Source organism: Pecten maximus, chromosome 11, assembly GCF_902652985.1.
Source record: "Pecten maximus chromosome 11, xPecMax1.1, whole genome shotgun sequence".
NCBI lineage: Eukaryota > Metazoa > Mollusca > Bivalvia > Pectinida > Pectinidae > Pecten > Pecten maximus.
Window position 1 is genome coordinate 15,786,889 of NC_047025.1, and position 19,039 is coordinate 15,805,927.

Below are 19,039 nucleotides of genomic sequence, written 5' to 3' on the forward strand. Positions count from 1 at the left end.
TCATTCTCAGATTTCATTTATAGGTTCCCCTTGGTCCCTCATTGTTCTCTTTTGATTTTAGGACTAATCAGAAAAACAAAATGGCTGACAGACACCTATCTTGGATTTTGATAGTTGAAGTTGGTTACTGCTATTTCTTGAGAAGTACTGGGATGAAACTATATTTCTGAAACTTGTTGTGCCTGCCCATTCAGTTTTGAGCCATCTTTGATTTTGACAGTGGAAATTTGTTATTGAAAAAATCTATCTTACTAAAGTAAATAAAGTAAATAAAAGGGCTAGAATTTTTAGGACCTCAGTATAGAAAAAGTATGAAAAAAGTACTTCATGTGTTTATAAAAAACAAATCACCAAATTTTGATCAGTGCATGTCCCTAAAAAGTCTTAGTGCATGCTCCTAAAAAGTCTTGGAAAAGTCCTTGAATTTAATAATAGAAAATCCTGAGAAAGTCTTTGAATTTGATGTCTCAAAGTCTGTGTGAACCATGTGGTAGAAAGTAGTATGGGACTATGTTGTTGGAACAGATGGTATATCTAAATACCCAGATGTTGGGTTGACACATCAAGGTATGAAAAATCTGTATCAATTAAGCTTGGGTAATGTTGTCCTACTTTCATTGAGTTGGTGATCAGCATACTGAAGACATTAGATAGTATTGGCATAATCTAACGCTAGGTATGAAGTCAACATCCTGTAGTACAGCTGTTCAGGTCGTCATGGCTAGCTGTTTGATGTTGGAGTAATTACTGATGATCTATTAATCCAAACAAGTGTGACTATCTCAGAGGATTTGGAAATATGGGTTTGTGTAAATGTTGTGCTATCAGATAATTGGTGGTATAGATTTATTAGATGACAAAATATTAGATAGAGCAAACGTAATAAAAACAATTCCCACTCACTATCACATGATCATTACTGATTGAGTATGTATGTCAGGTCGATATGGCGTCCATATAATTGTGTACATGGTACCATTGTGCAAATGTTCAAGAGAAATACTTTTAATGTTGACCTTAAAGCATGATTACATCTATTTATGAAAAATGCATTCTAAAAAATCATTCAATTCCAAAAAAAATATTATAACTTATGCTTCTCTGTGTGCCAAAGCTGTGTATTTTACATATTGTACCATTATTTTTTCCCTGCTGTTTGATCTCAATTCTTTGTTTTGTCCTTTCTTCTGTTTGTCTTCTGACCATTAAAGTCCCTGTTTGTCTTCTGACTATCATAGTCCTCTGTTTGTCTTCTGAGCATCACAGTCTTAATTCTGTTTGTCTTCTGAGTGTCATAGTCCCCCTGTTTGTCATCACCTATCCCTTCCTCGTCTTGTTCTCTGGTCTCCAACTAGTCCTTTTCTTTGTTCCTTTTCTGTTCATTCTCTTGTGTTTCTCCCTTTTCTGTTTGTCTCTTTCCTTTTGTTGCAAGCTTGTTTTACTGTATGTAAGCTATATGCAAGCAAGTAAAAAGCCTGCAAGGAATTTGTTTCTCATTGTAAGCTAAATGGAAGCATGCAAAAGTAAGACTGCAAGCTTGGGAGTCTTTTTGGATGCTTGTACATCCTTCTTCAGGCTTCCATATTATTCTTGCAAGCTTACAGAGGCTGAAAATTTTCACACCACAAGCTTGCAATTTAAAATAACCTAGCTAACAAACATTATTTGCTAGCTTGCTGATTTGACTGTTAAAATTTTTGAAGTTGAAAACTGCATCAACATATCCCTTGTTATGCAAGTAGCAAAACGGACCAGCTTGCCAGATGATTAATTGATATAAACAAATTGATGAAGAATTGTGATGCAGTCACCCATAGAGGTTTATGACAGGAGTGGGGGAAGTACTTTGTTTATACTGTCCTGTATTGAAGATTGGTATAGTGATAACAAAGTAATCAGTATAAATGTCACGTATGATAGGTATTTATAATAAACGGACCTCTATAGTATCAGTACCGCCCCTCACATCAAACACTAGAGTGTAGTACAACTGTTTTGTGAGCTGTGACTTATTACCGTGATGGAGTAAGGTCCTGTAGTACCTTTGATGATTGGCCTGGGTGTATGGTACCTGTGGAATAACTATCAGTTCTGGGTGTTTATCAAGGTTGTCACATCCTCTGATGTACCCTTTATGTTGACATTTAATGTTGCATATTCAGAGAAACTAATTCCACATAAAAAAAGGAATATAAATGTATATTTGTAATATGTAGCGTGCCTACAGTATGTTGACCTTGAGTTTTTTTATGTGTATGACCTCTATTTTGGGTTCACTCGTCAAAATGTCTGTGAAGATCCATAGAGTCATGTTCAAACATTTGTCATTCATTTTTCCTCCAAAAGTTCATCATTAGAAGTCATGAACCTTTAAGGTAGAGGTAAATTTTACCTGGAGAGAAGGTATATCAAGTTTGTTAGAAAAATCACCTGTATCACCCTGACCACATTTATATAGTGATTGACATTGAATGTGTTAAAAACTTCAAACAGCTTATATTAAACCTTGATTCTTTCTGCTTGATAAGGTAATTTTCAACATCAGTGACCTTGATGTTGGAAGGTAATTTTCAACATCAGTGACCTTGATCCAACATCCAAGGCCACAAGGGGTCAAATGTGTTCAATCTGAAGATTTTTTTTTTTTTTTTTCAACCTTCAAAGGTGGTGAAAAGAAGAAAACAAACCTTTGGAACTGTTTTAGTATACAGTGAATTGATAACTGTATACAGTTTTGTTTTCACTCTGTTTAATAATTATGAATAAGCCGTTCAAGATCCCCACAAAAATGACTTTATATCATAAAGCTTGATTTCTGCTTATAGGGGACGTTATAAGATGGGAACAACAGATCAGGATGCGACACCTGTTGACGAGACAGTACCTATGTATAGACTCCAAGATGGACGTGTCATTGGTGAACGATGCCAGCGACCCCCGTACAGTGTTCAGACTCCACTCAGTACTCAAGGTAAACACAAACCAGGGTTCCTGTTAGTGATGTGTATTGAAGTTGATGTAATATTTAAACTTCTTTATATTAATATCTATACCGATCCTGATGAAGACTCGCACTTAAAGGCGAAACTAGCTGGTAATTAAACAACCACTTACTGCATGGTGAGGCTTGGGTATGTTTTGATGGAAACCTCCCTTCTTTAGTACAAACAGAAATAGATTATTGCTGCTTACTATGTTTCGCTATTAGAAATAAAATCTTCTTAAAACCCCAGAAGTGTCAATCTGTCTGTCCATCAGCTCTTTTGTTTCTGGAGATATTCTTCAGAATCTAGAAAGCAAGCTTCTTGGGGAAAAAAAACATCAGATCAGAATCAAATTTTGATCCCTAATGTATTTGTAAATATTTTTGCTTCAATCCCTCGATGGTATCTTTAAAAGATTATGATTGGTTGCTGTACCAGCCATATTTGGGGGTTGTTGCATGTACATGGATATAAACAGTCTGTTTACTTTTAGTGACTAACTAACATGCTTTACATGCAGTGATTGCATGGTTACCTGCTTTCTGTGATGTCCCCATTCGTAGAGGTTCAAGTGGGGAAATTAATTGCAAGCAAAATGTAATTGATAAGACAGAGAGATTCAAATGTTCATAAAGGTTTGTCAGATTTTTTTTTGCTATTCTAAGCATGGTGGCACTATTGTTTAGTTACAGTTAGAAATCAATTAAGTCAGAAATTGATTGATCAGAACCTGTATATGAGACCACAGTACCACCTGACCAACACACTAACGGGTCTCCACTCATGGATATACTTTAATGAATTCTCAGCATAACTATGCAAGCTTCTACATACCCATCTATCTCAAACTGTATTATAACTGTTTACTAATAAATAATGCTGTTGGTAGCCCAGTTAGCTTTATAGTATAACTATGAATGAAAGTTGGTCAAAACAATAATTAAACTGTGCATTGGTTAGGAAATCAGGTCAGAACAAGAATTCAACTGTTAGATGGTTAGGTCATCAGGTCAAAGATCAAAGTCAAATTCAGGAGGTCATGGTCATATCCTTTATCTCTTTAATAGACTGATAAACAGTTTGCATTAGCATGTTGAAATCAGACAAGTGTCAGCTGACCAAAGTTCAAGATCGTGGGGTCAAGGGCAAATAATCTGACCAGAGATAAAGATGATGAAGTGAAAGTTCAAGTTTTTGTTAATATCCCCGTACATTACATCATACCCTTTATCATTACCTGCCATGGTGATTCCTATAACAGATCATGATATGTATACTATATTAACAGCTCTTCAGTCTATTTCTGTACCTCACATCCTGTACAATTTATAAATTTGAATACCAAGTTATTTATGAATTGTGGAAGATAATGGCCATCCGTATCTGTTTTGGCAGCCTATGTTCTGTAGTGGGTATTCCTGTTATAACTGTATTATGTACCTGCTATGTCTGTCTCCCTGTACATGCTCAAACAAACCTGATCAATTGTTAAGTCATTAAATAGTAACTATATATATATATACACCACTATCAGTCATACCGATTCTTTACATTTAACTTTCCTTCCCCTGATCATCCTGTATTTTGGCATGCCTGTTTAAATGCCAGCAGCATGATCATTTACTTTGAAACTACTTAACACAAGCTTGATGAATATAGATTAGTAAAATACACTTTCTTCACAAGGAGGTGTACATTTTTTTCAACATTGAGATACAGGTTGTTCAAACATGTTTTCCCTTAAATTACTAATAATTTCCAAACTGTTGATCATAACTTGAAAGTGCTAATTAAGACACACATGATAATTACTGCTAAACATTTGTTTTAATGTTCTTATTTGAGATTTCAATTGAATTTTATTTCCTTTACCTGTATAACCACTTTATTACTGATAAATATATACTTTAGCTCTGTTTTTGTGTATATTTGTTCCTACCTGTTTTGAAGTAGATACAATGTACCCCTCTACTGGTGTGTCTATCTAGCAGTAAATCGATGCACACCCATGTGATGTATTACATCTTTAAACGTACTGATGAGTACTATTGTCCTAATTCCAGCGGTAAGCCAACCCCTTACTCCGAGTCAAAGTTTTTGTGTTGGCTGTGAGTTGCCTGATAATCAATCCTCAGTGACTAGATGGTGCAGAATGTTCTTGTCTGCTTTTTAATGTACAGAAAGAAGTATTTTAAACTGATTGGTAATTTCAAACCAAAAAATCTAAAGTTCTAATTAAAGGAATGAAAATGTGCCAGAGTAATCTATTTAATTGTTCTGTACTCAGTGTAGTTTCTGTTTGGTGGGAATAACTGTTGAAATAAGTGTTCTTTAAGATTTTCCTGATGAATTCACAATTAGGCAGTATCAACATTAAGTGTTACACGTCATTACTTGAATAAAGCTACAGACATCACCTAACACTTTAATGTCGCATAGATACATGTTATGTAAGATTTGTGCTTACGTTAGATCTATCACCAATCTTCACTTGTGATGTTTTAACTGAACTCATTTTGCTTCAGGGATTTAGTTTCCATCAATTGCATCTAGACTTTTAGCTTGAATTTGTTGGAACTAAAATTGAGAGAGCCTGTTAAATGTTCACCATTAAAATAAATTATACAAAGGTTTCATTTACTACCACATTAATTGCTTACATGATTAAAATGTTTATCTGTATGTAATATAAATAATGCTATAATAGGAATATCTTCTAAACTCTTAACACATTTTGACTAAGCATGTTGAGAGATTTCGATGGCATCTGTCCATCTTGGTCACTCTAGTGGTGCTATTTTACCATTTCTTCCTCCGCCTTGCTCATACAGGATTTGACTGTGTAGTAAAATGCTGCATCTGCATGAATGTAAAAACACATCCAAAATTGTTTTAACCTTGACACCTATTTCTCTGAGTAAAGAATCCAGCATGTCCCTAACAAGGTTAATAGTTAGCCACTCAGAGCCTTAGACTATATAATGATGAATAGTACATCTGGGTGATAAGCTTTCATTTCCTTATTGATGAGAGTTTTCAACTGAAAAAATATTTCATACTTTTCTCTTTCAGCTGACCTCACCTGTATTGATGACCTTTCAGTTCATTTCCTTATTGATGACATTTCAGATAATCAATTATGTTCTGTCATCTTTTAATGACATATGAAGTCTAATCTATAGAAACGACCTTTTATCCTTGATGACCTTGGATAGTGGTTGAAGTAACATTGTGTTTATATTTGAATTATCATTTGTTACAGGAGAGGGATGAGATCCAGTTTGAGAGCTATGCCAGAATAGAACACATGCTGACAGGGTGCTGGCTGCATGCACTCAAAGGTAACAATGTCCTACTGAGGTCTCAAAGGTAACATTTCCCTACTGAGATCTCAAAGGTAACAATGTCCTACTGAGACCTCAAAGGTAACAATGTCCTACTGAGGTCTCAAAGGTAACAATGTCCTACTGAGGTCTCAAAGGTAACAATGTCCTACTGAGGTCTCAAAGGTAACAATGTCCTACTGAGGTCTCAAAGGTAACAATGTCCTACTGAGATCTCAAAGGTAACAATGTCCTACTGAGGTCTCAAAGGTAACAATGTCCTACTGAGGTCTCAAAGGTAACAATGTCCTACTGAGGTCTCCAAGGTAACAATGTCCTACTGAGGTCTCCAAGGTAACAATGTCCTACTGAGGTCTCAAAGGTAGCAATGTCCTACTGAGGTCTCAAAGGTAACAATGTCCTACTGAGGTCTCAAAGGTAACAATGTCCTACTGAGGTCTCAAAGGTAGCAATGTCCTACTGAGGTCTCAAAGGTAACAATGTCCTACTGAGGTATCAAAGGTAACAATGTTCTACTGAGGTCTCAAAGGTAACATTGTCCTACTGAGGTCTCAAAGGTAACATTTCCCTACTGAGGTCTCAAAGGTAACAATGTCCTACTGAGGTCTAAAAGGTAACAATGTCCTACTGAGGTCTCAAAGGTAACAATGTTCTACTGAGGTCTCAAAGGTAACAATGTCTTACTGAGATCTCAAAGGTAACATTTCCCTACTGAGGTCTCAAAGGTATTGTGCTTGCTTTATAGGGGTGATGTCTTGTAGATAGTAAACCATTAACTAACTTAAGGTCGTAAAGCTAGTATGTATGAAGTCCTGATCGGATATGTGGTACAGAGGCTGGACAAAAGTGTTCACATGTTCCATAAACTTCCTGGTCTCCATGTAGTTTGTATTCCATCATAAAAATTAACAGTGGGACTACCAACTCGGACATCGATTGCCATTAACATTGTCAATTATTCTATAGTACGCTGATTTGTGTTGTTGGGATTATAACTACACGTCACAATGAGTAGAAAAAATTGACAGAATTAAATGTACAGAAAACAATTCACAACTCATTCAAGAATGAACAAGTTACAACTAAAGACGTCTGTGGATTGTTCTATTACCAAAATTAGTTATGGACTGATTGGAACTTGGAATACGGAGAGCATTAAGGGAAGGTGAAAGCTTATTGACAAGATATGTTCCCATGGAGAGTAATCACTAAATCAGGGAGATGTGACAACATATGTACAGTAGAGGAACGTGTTGAGGTTACAAGAAGTGTAAATGCAAACACTAATCCTGTTAGACAGTCTGACAGTATTTATGACAAAATGGATATAAAATGTGTGTTTGAAAGAAAAAAATGAGGATTATGCAGTTATTTGCTTTACAGCTTAGTAATGTGTAATATATAGGGGAGTTAGAAATCTCAATCGAATCGGAATGATAGAATGTTTTCAAAAGAGGTTCAGCTCATGTTTTAGAGATACCAAAGCATTTGTAATTGAATGAAAATGTATGTGGCTTGGATGCCAGACTGTGGTTGGTAGAATCAGATGAAAGTTAGCATTGTGATACTGGGCTGTATTACATACCATGGTGTCGGAACTATTTCCTGGGAGGATGGAAATATTAATTCCAAATACTCTGCTTACAGATTAGAAAATATAAAAATTATTACACATGGTTTTAATTGTGTTGAAAGACAGAATTTTAGTGTGCATAAACTTGGATACAGTGTAAAGTACAATGTAGGACAACAGTAATTTCAATGAGACATATATGACATGACATTGTTAACATGCATGCATATACTGCTCTCCAAAGTCTAATAGTTAATCAAAATTTTCAAATATATTTAAAATTGGCACATAAAGCTTACCCTGGGTGCAATAAGGTTCCCATTCTAAACAAGAAATAAAGTTGATAGTCCCTTGTGACATTCATTTAATGGATAATATTTGATGAAGCTTTTTTTTTCATAACTTGACAAGAGAGGGCATTATCACCTCGACCATTGTTAGAGGAAAGGCAGCATGGTCATGCATTGTTAGAGGAAAGGCAGCATGGCCATTGTTAGAGGAAAGGCAGCATGGTCATGCATTGTTAGAGGAAAGGCAGCATGGCCATTGTTAGAGGAAAGGCAGCATGGCCATTGTTAGAGGAAAGGCAGCATGACCATTGTTAGAGGAAAGGCAGCATGACCATTGTTAGAGGAAAGGCAGCATGGCCATTGTTAGAGGAAAGGCAGCATGGCCATTGTTAGAGGAAAGGCAGCATGGCCATTGTTGGAGGAAAGGCAGCATGGCCATTGTTAGAGGAAAGGCATCATGGCCATTGTTAGAGGAAAGGCAGCATGGCCATTGTTAGAGGAAAGGCAGCATGGCCATTGTTAGAGGAAAGGCATCATGGCCATTGTTATAGGAAAGGCATCATGGCCATTGTTAGAGGAAAGGCATCATGGCCATTGTTGGAGGAAAGGCAGCATGGCCATTGTTAGAGGAAAGGCAGCATGGCCATTGTTATAGGAAAGGCAGCATGGCCATTGTTAGAGGAAAGGCATCATGGCCATTGTTATAGGAAAGGCATCATGGCCATTGTTAGCGTCCTGTTGGATACAGGCCAGAACACAGACAATGTCCTTAGGCTTGCTAATCAGAGTGTTTACAATGTAAATCAATCCTCTGTCTATTTGTGGGCTGATCCCTTTAGATTGGATATTTGTTGTAACAACATCATCTTTATCATCATTAATCTGTAACAGGAAGTATAGTCTTATTCCATATTATTTAGAATTATTGAATTTATATATACCTTCAATTGAATATGAAAATGATCTATGTATTAGTTTGTCCCATATCTATGGGGGCATGTCCCATATTTTTGTAGATGTTGCCATAATATCTAGAATGAAGACATATTAATAGTCAAATAAATCTGAAGATGGATAGGTGGAGGTTTTGTTTTTATGGGAGGGGAGTACAACAATTTGATTTACCTTGATGTCCATTGTCAAAATGGATGCCTGACTGATCACCTAGGTAGTTGAAAGATTTAAGATTACCTGGAGAGGTATAAGTTTTCCCTTGCGACGACAGTTAGGGAATATATTGTCTCCTTCATTTCTGAAAAATTTCCAATCACAAGTAGTGTTCATAAGTAACCACCAGCTTGATGGAAGAATATATAGGATCTATTGTAACAGTTGGTTATTAATGTGGTTGAAGCATGATTTCTATAAGAGCTATGTTGAAGAGTTATATCTGTAAGACAAAGGAAGACATTCTAATCCTCACCTTTTATCAGAAAAAATATGCTTAGGATGATTAATAGGTCAATAAGTAACATGGCGTCATTATTAATTGGAGAAAATGATCTTCTCTTTACATGATTAGGTAACACAGAAGGCTTGATTAGTGAGTGGTTCATTATGATTAACAAGCCAAGGGAAATATACAGGTACTAGGATGGTGGATACTGTAGATCTGTATTGGTATACCAGTCATCAAATACCTACCGATACATGTATGATGGCTTGTGTTTGTAAGTTAAACCTTCATGTATACCAACAACGTTTGTCTGGTGCAGGCCATGTAGCTGTAATAATTACATGTACACAGTTTTTATAGAATGTTTACAGACTTTGTATTGCCCACATCATTCATATGATATCCATCATTTTTAGGTGGAAACATGGTACATGGTCGAGTCTGTTTTGATCTGCAGTACAGAAGGTTGTCCGTCACTTAGTTACAGAATATCAGGCTAATATGTACCATATTCAGACATTCCCTGTTGGTAAACACAAGGGTTGTTGTCTGTAATATATTGGTGCATCTTCTTTGTATTATAAACCACAATATGAAACTGATGACAGGCTGATTAGGACTTCATGGTTTATAGATTAATTATCATCCACAAGATGGCTACATTAGTGTTATATAACGTATATATACCACACCTACTTGTAGTTTCCACATAAAACAGCAAACAGCTTGGGCCCCTGTAACGACAAGATCTAAGGATGCACTCATCCTCTGCGATGATGATGCTTGTTGATTCCTGGCTCAGATTGACTTGAAGGAATTGTTAATGTATTTATGACCGTAATAATTGTTAGGGTGTCTATATCAGGTGTATACAGGGGAGTTTTATAGCACTTGTCAAATACTTATAGGGTAATTAATTAGTGAATTCTGATTTTAGTGATTGCATAAATACCTGTAATAATAACAAACCTGTAGAATTAATACCCAAATTATGTACAGGTTTATATATTATGGCTATAGTAGTAATTGTGTTTTCTCTCGAGCATACAACAATGTGTGTCAATCTTCAGGACAGTGGTATCACAATATCACATAGATATCACTTCATCAGCAACAGTTCCTTAAAGTGTCTTTACAAAGATTTCCATATGAAACTTCCTACAAACACTTGTACAGTTACTTTCAGTTGAAATGAAATTTTATTTTGACCCAATAAAATATTTAATATTGAAGCCATTATTGATCTTTGATTTGATACTCCATAACTAAGTTTCTGGGCAAAACATTAAAAATGGAAAACTTTACTTAAAAAAAAAGGATTACGACTCCTGGCAAATAACACTTTTAGTATCGGTTTAGGGGGATTCTTGCATCAAAAATTGTCTAAGTTGTTTGTTCATTTATTTGAGCTAAGTCTGAAATTTGACATTGCTGATTGTGCCGATATACCATTCAATTTGACACCACAGTAGTTTCTCGCAATATGTCTGAAAGGAATCCTGTACTTTTGTAAGTCTGTAAAAAAGTCTTTGTATTCTAAATTATGTAGCATGTCAATTACCTGCTACATTTGATTTCTGAACCAGATTGAATATTCATTAATTTTATTTTGAGCCAGATTTGTAATTCCATAGGGCACCAGTGGCCATTTTGGATTTGCATAAAGATTTTTTCCAGATAATAACTTAAAGATTTTGATGAAATATCTTCTGAAGGAATTCTCAGATTGCAATGGAACTTTCCTGTATATTACTTTCAGCCCATGCTTGATTTTGATTCGCAGCCAAATTCACTAATATTTATTGAGATTGCAACTATTTGATCAATATAATGATACAACAGGAAAATATATTGTATTACCAGTGTTGTGGGTAAATTGCAATTAGCCATCATTCTTGTTAAGCTAGCACAGGTGATAACTACTTCTGCTGAATTTATGTTCCACCATATTGTGTACCAGAACTTGATGCATATCACTGGCATAATGGGTAGTGTTCCTTTAGCCTTTGAAACTAACGAAATGTTTGTCCTGTATGTAGGAAATTGAGAATTTCATTCTGCAGCCTTGTACAAATTGCCAAAAATGTTTACTGTAATGTTTTTCGAAGCCTTTGAATCCTTTGCATTTTCTCCATGCCAAGAACAATATGATATTATACATCTTTGTAGAGCTAAACATGTGATATTGTTGGATCAAACCTGGGAAGGAAAAGGGAGTGGTAGATGAATGGAAAAGAAAGGGGAGAGAATTGAAAACCGTAACAACTTTAAGAGCTGGCCCTACCATGTAGTACATTTCTGATGTCTTTTTAACAAGTCCATGATGTCTGTATTCATAGAGAAAGACATAACGTAACAGTACAGAAAACCAAACTGTTGCAGACTTAGCGAAGACTTCGTTTGATGAAGAGAATTAGGATGTAGTTAAAGATTCCGTTATTGATCTTGAGCATATAAAAGTTTATTTAAAACACATCAACGAAATTAACATTATGTATTTGATTTTTACCAAGATATGATTTAACCAAATTAAATTGATCAAATTGCAGAAAATGATTTAAAGGAAATCGGTATGTTAAGAATGTTGTTTTATCTGACAATTATCTATAGAAGTCTAGGCCTTGTTTTATTATTATACATGACATTATTATCGATATATGAAATGAGTTAACTAAAGCTTCTTATTTCAAATTTCAGATGCTCTTAATACGAATACTTTGTGTAAATAAATAATTTAGCAAGAAATTACATAGAAAAGTGTATGTAATTGGTCATTTATGTGTAATTAACATCAAACGAAATATGGCATAACAATAGATACCTGACTTGGTTGTTTGTAGAAGAAAGATCTTTACAATAAGGCTGGCTAAATATAGTTCTTTACAGTAAGGCTGACTATATATAGTTCAGTACAATAAGGCTGACTACATATAGTTCAGGGTACCGTTTCACAAAGCTTCGTAACTTACAAATTTTCGTAGATTTTTACAAAAACATAGCGCAAACCTTAGGAAGTTTGTTAGTCTGTTTCAAAAAGCTTTTATGATAAATTTGATATTTTACGACAAAATCGTTTTTTCTCCTGGTAAATAGATACTGCTCTCTATAAGTTGGAGGTAAAAAATGGCGACACTTTTGGGGTGAAAATTAAAGTGTACGCCGATCCTATACATGACTTATGTAAAAATTTGTAAGTTACAATACTTTCTGAAACGGTACCCAGTGCAATAAGGTTGACTAACTATAGTTAAGTGCAATAAGACTATAAAGAATAGTAGTCAATGAAGAAAATGTATTTTGATACATTGTAACCTATGTAACATATTGTTGACCTATAGATGAAGATTATGAACGGCGAGGAATGGAAGAGAATGGTGAGAGGTCCATGCAGGGTCTACGATGGGACACGGCGTCTGTCAGAAAGGTAGGGATTATACATGTTAATGTCTAACAGGTGAACAGTTGTTTTCATGAATATTGATTTCATTAAGAATTCAGAGTTTTTATTAACCAGCTGTATATCTGGCTGGATTTTAATTTTCTTTATTACTTTTGACAAAACCGAAGTTATAAAGTAGTTTTTTATTGTATATGATTGATTTTGATAGATTTTATGAGATTAAGAGACCTGTTAGTAGCTTCAGTTTCTGTTCTAAACTTAATTCCTTCTATTTGTATCACCAGGTGTCAGCGAGTAGTGAGAGTATGTATGACGACGCCTACACAATACAGGAAGTGGTCAGACTCGACACGTCAAATTTCAACTTTGTGGCCGGAATGGTGCCCTTCCTCTTTAATCTCATCCAAGATGTAAGTCTATGTCCCAGCCTCTGTAATCTGATTATTCTGCCATATTAAATATTCAATAACATGGTTATCCATCATCTATGTTGTTCTCTTGGGATCATTACTCATTTCAAAATACAGTTGACTTGTAATAACGTTTTCTGCTATGTTATATCTATTCATGACTTCAAAATTCCATACTAAGATGCCAAGATGATGTAATATAATGTATCATGTCAGATTTGTGTTTATTTATACAGGTGTTTTGTAAATATCATACAGGTGTTTTGTAAATATCATACAGGTGTTTTTTAAATATCATACAGGTGTTTTGTAAATATCATACAGGTGTTCTGTAAATATCATACAGGTGATTTTTAAACATCATACAGGTGTTTTGTAAATATCATACAGGTGTTTTGTAAATATCCTACAGGTGTTTTTTCAAATATCATACAGGTGTTTTATAAAAATCATAAAGGTGTTTTGTAAATATTAAACAGGTGTTTTATAGATATCATACAGGTGTTTTGTAAATATCATACAGGTGTTTTTTTAATATCATACAGGTGTTTTATAAATATCCTACAGGTGTTTTATAAATACCATACAAATGGTTTTTTTTTTAAATCATAGGTGTTTTTTAAATATACAGGTGTTTTGTTAATATCATGCGAAACTGCAAAATCATTATTTGTCCAATAGAAATCATTTATACATTTCCTTTTAAGCTGCAGTTGGCAACTCAGCTAAATGCAAAGAAAACACATGGCATTATTGTGGTAAGTTAACAACTTTGTATTCTTCATACAGATGTATTACAGATGTTTATGTGAACGTAGATATTGTGTGTCAAATCAAACCAATTGGCTGTAAAAGCTGGTTAGTGTTTAAACAAGGACTTGTTTGAGTTTGAATCAGAGTATTTTGGGATAAATTATTTTGAATTTTTAAACAAAACAATAAATCAATATATTCAACAGATATTGTGTAGATTTTATGAAGTGTGCATTATTTACCAAATGACTGTTAATAAAAAATAAAAAATAGAATTCAAATTTTATCATTTTGATTTGCTCTTTTGACCTAATCAGCAGCAGTTTGTTTAGCTTTACCATGTACATTGATAAAGGGAAAATCAACCGAGAATTTGTAATGAAAATATATGTTCAAATACATTGATAGATTAGTGTTTTGAAGGATGGGACACTCAATAGGGTATAGGTTGGAGTGCTTACTATGCTTGATATGATAATCAGAGTAAAGTATGAGGAATATGTTTGAACTGTAGGCCTTACAAGAGTTGAAGAATTTTATGGTGCCTCAAGGACAGCCAGACAAAAACCGACAGAAGCTAATGAGGAATTTAAGGGTAGGTTGGCCTCGGTGTACCTTTGTATATTAGTCAATATTTTGAAAGTTTTAAATTTGTTTTTTGTTTTTTGTCTTATATGCAATGTGTAAAAACTATATATTGTTAATCTGTTTATGTCTTTATGTATTATGAATGTATGAAAGCAAAGTTCAATTTCAAGTTATCCCCCTTGTTGATTATCTCCCTTAATTATTTATCTCCCCTTACAGGTGATTGACATCCTGGTGAACCTCCTACAGTGTAGTCTGCGAGAGGGAGATGAGGAGAGTCACATGATCAGGATATTCAAGGAGGCATATGATGTACTCCATGCCTACATGATTGGCAAAAGCCGCAAAAATGCTCTGTACTTTGCGAAGTATATTGACTTCTTCCAAACTCAATTTACCCAGAAGGTAACTTTAAAGGGAGACAACTGGATAGTGGATACTTCTCCTTGCTATATGATTAGATGTATTGCTAATTGAGATCATAAAGTTAGTTGGTATTCCGTGGTCACCTCACTATGATAATACTGAGAAAATGCATGATTTTGAGAATTTTTAGTGGTTTGGGTGTAATTTGAATGGATTGATATTGTTTGTTTTTGTTGTTACAGGGAGGTATTGGCCTGAATGTAGCCCAGATGATTGTCGAGCTGATCCGAGACAAGCGTAAAATAGTAGACAGAATTACAAAGAAACACATTGACACATTCATTCAACTTCTCATCAAAAACCATGTTAGTTATTCCCTATTTTCAACTTTTCCTTAATTCATTTCTTTTATATTTTTGGTACATGTCCTTTGAGAAGTCGATTTCTGGTACAAACGTAATGATTCAGTAAGAACTTGTTCTGTGTCAGTGAGACTGAACAGTTACATTGATCTTCTGTTAATTCTAAGTAACCAAAATATGAAAGTATTATCTTAATGACAGTTTGGGATTCATAAAAGACTTGAAAGATTTTAAGAAATTCAAATAGAATAATTATAGCTCTTTGTTGAATTGGATCTTTATTGGAAATCCTTATGATTATAATAGATTTAATTAACATGTTAGGGTATAGTAGCCTACAGTAACATGTTTTGGTCCTTTGTGTTACAGAACTACAGGTTCCTTGACCTGCTACAGGTGTTGTGTGTGTGTGATGGGGTGGCAATCCCCAACAATCAGAGCTATATAGTGGAGCAGTGGCTTCGCAAGTACAAGGTCAGTCCCCTAGTATATACAGACTACCAACTCTATAATGTCAGTCCCCTAGTATATACAGACTACCAACTCTATAAGGTCAGTCCCCCAGTATATACAGACTACCAACTCTATAATGTCAGTCCCCTAGTATATACAGACTACCAACTCTATAAGGTCTGTCCCCTAGTATACACAGACTACCAACTCTATAAGGTCTGTCCCCTAGTATATACAGACTACCAACTCTATAATGTCAGTCCCCCAGTATATACAGACTACCAACTCTATAAGGTCAGTCCCCTAGTATATACAGACTACCAACTCTATAAGGTCAGTCCCCCAGTATATACAGACTACCAACTCTATAAGGTCTGTCCCCTAGTATATACAGACTACCAACTCTATAAGGTCTGTCCCCTAGTATATACAGACTACCAACTCTATAAGGTCAGTCCCCCAGTATATACAGACTACCAACTCTATAAGGTCAGTCCCCTAGTATATATAGACTACCAACTCTATAAGGTCTGTCCCCTAGTATATACAGACTACCACCTCTATAATGTCAGTCCCCTAGTATATACAGACTACCAACTCTATAAGGTCAGTCCCCCAGTATATACAGACTACCAACTCTATAATGTCAGTCCCCTAGTTCAGACTACCAACTCTATAATGTCAGTCCCCCAGTATATACAGACTACAAACTCTATAAGGTCAGTCCCCTAGTATATACAGACTACCAAATCTATAAGGTCAGTCCCCTAGTATATACAGACTACCAACTCTATAAGGTCAGTCCCCTAGTATATACAGACTACCAACTCTATAAGGTCAGTCCCCTAGTATACACAGACTACCAACTCTATAATGTCAGTCCCCCAATATATACAGACTACCAAATCTATAAGGTCTGTCCCCCAGTATATACAGACTACCAACTCTATAAGGTCAGTCCCCTAGTATATACAGACTACCAAATCTATAAGGTCTGTCCCCCAGTATATACAGACTACCAACTATATAAGGTCAGTCCCCTAGTATATACAGACTACCAACTCTATAATGTCAGTCCCCCAGTATATACAGACTACCAACTCTATAAGGTCAGTCCCCTAGTATATACAGACTACCAACTCTATAATGTCAGTCCCCAGTATATACAGACTACCAACTCTATAAGGTCAGTCCCCTAGTATATACAGACTACCAACTCTATAAGGTCTGTCCCCTAGTATATACAGACTACCAACTCTATAAGGTCTGTCCCCCAGTATATACAGACTACCAACTCTATAAGGTCTGTCCCCCAGTATATACAGACTACCAAATCTATAAGGTCTGTCCCGTAGTATATACAGACTACCAACTCTATAAGGTCAGTCCCCTAGTATATACAGACTACCAACTCTATAATGTCTGTCCCCTAGTATATACAGACTACCAACTCTATAAGGTCTGTTCCCCAGTATATACAGACTACCAACTCTATAAGGTCTGTCCCCTAGTATATACAGACTACCAACTCTATAATGTCAGTCCCCCAGTATATACAGACTACCAACTCTATAAGGCCTGTCCCTAGTATATACAGACTACCAACTCTATAAGGCCTGTCCCTAGTATATACAGACTACCAACTCTATAAGGTCAGTCCCCCAGTATATACAGACTACCAACTCTATAAGGTCAGTCCCCTAGTATATACAGACTACCAACTCTATAATGTCAGTCCCCAGTATATACAGACTACCAACTCTATAATGTCTGTCCCTCAGTATACACAGACTACCAACTCTATAAGGTCAGTCCCCTAGTATATATAGACTACCAACTGTATAAGGTCTGTCCCCCAGTATATACAGACTACCAACTCTATAAGGTCAGTCCCCCAGTATATACAGACTACCAACTCTATAATGTCAGTCCCCTAGTATATACAGACTACCAAATCTATAAGGTCAGTCCCCCAGTATATACAGACTACCAACTCTATAATGTCAGTCCCCCAGTATATACAGACTACCAAATCTATAAGGTCAGTCCCCTAGTATATACAGACTACCAACTCTATAATGTCAGTCCCCTAGTATATACAAACTACCAACTGTATAATGTCAGTCCCCCAGTATATACAGACTACCAACTCTATAAGGTCAGTCCCCCAGTATATACAGACTACCAACTCTATAAGGTCAGTCCCCCAGTATATACAGACTACCAACTCTATAATGTCAGTCCCCTAGTATATACAGACTACCAACTCTATAAGGTCAGTCCCCCAGTATATACAGACTACCAACTCTATAATGTCAGTCCCCTAGTATATATAGACTACCAACTCTATAAGGTCAGTCCCCCAGTATATACAGACTACCAACTCTATAATGTCAGTCCCCTAGTATATATAGACTACCAACTCTATAAGGTCAGTCCCCCAGTATATACAGACTACCAACTCTATAAGGTCAGTCCCCCAGTATATACAGACTACCAACTCTATAATGTCAGTCCCCTAGTATATACAGACTACCAACTCTATAATGTCAGTCCCCTAGTATATACAGACTACCAACTCTATAAGGTCTGTCCCCCAGTATATACAGACTACCAACTCTATAATGTCAGTCCCCTAGTATATACAGACTACCAACTCTATAAGGTCAGTCCCCCAGTATATACAGACTACCAACTCTATAAGGTCTGTCCCCCAGTATATACAGACTACCAACTCTATAATGTCAGTCCCCTAGTATATACAGACTACCAACTCTATAAGGTCAGTCCCCCAGTATATACAGACTACCAACTCTATAAGGTCTGTTCCCCAGTATATACAGACTACCAACTCTATAAGGTCTGTCCCCTAGTATATAGAGACTACCAACTCTATAATGTCTGTCCCCTAGTATATACAGACTACCAACTCTATAAGGTCAGTCCCCCAGTATATACAGACTACCAAATCTATAATGTCAGTCCCCTAGTATATACAGACTACCAAATCTATAAGGTCAGTCCCCTAGTATATACAGACTACCAACTCTATAAGGTCAGTCCCCTAGTATATACAGACTACCAAATCTATAAGGTCAGTCCCTAAGTATATACAGACTA

At 35.7% G+C, this 19,039-nt stretch overlaps 1 protein-coding gene across 4 annotated transcripts in view; it reads left to right on the plus strand.

Moving 5' to 3' along the window:
- The window catches only part of LOC117337127 (inositol 1,4,5-trisphosphate receptor type 1-like), a 178,225-nt gene that overhangs the window by 93,219 nt on the left and 65,967 nt on the right, over positions 1–19,039 (plus strand). For all 4 annotated transcript variants that reach the window (XM_033897929.1, XM_033897925.1, XM_033897926.1 and 1 more), the window contains exons 12-20: positions 2,826–2,971; positions 6,247–6,325; positions 12,926–13,011; positions 13,272–13,397; positions 14,105–14,155; positions 14,665–14,745; positions 14,958–15,143; positions 15,347–15,469; positions 15,836–15,940. In XM_033897929.1, the coding sequence (XP_033753820.1) occupies positions 2,826–2,971; positions 6,247–6,325; positions 12,926–13,011; positions 13,272–13,397; positions 14,105–14,155; positions 14,665–14,745; positions 14,958–15,143; positions 15,347–15,469; positions 15,836–15,940 (983 nt within the window). The remainder of the gene's footprint in view (positions 1–2,825; positions 2,972–6,246; positions 6,326–12,925; positions 13,012–13,271; positions 13,398–14,104; positions 14,156–14,664; positions 14,746–14,957; positions 15,144–15,346; positions 15,470–15,835; positions 15,941–19,039) is intronic.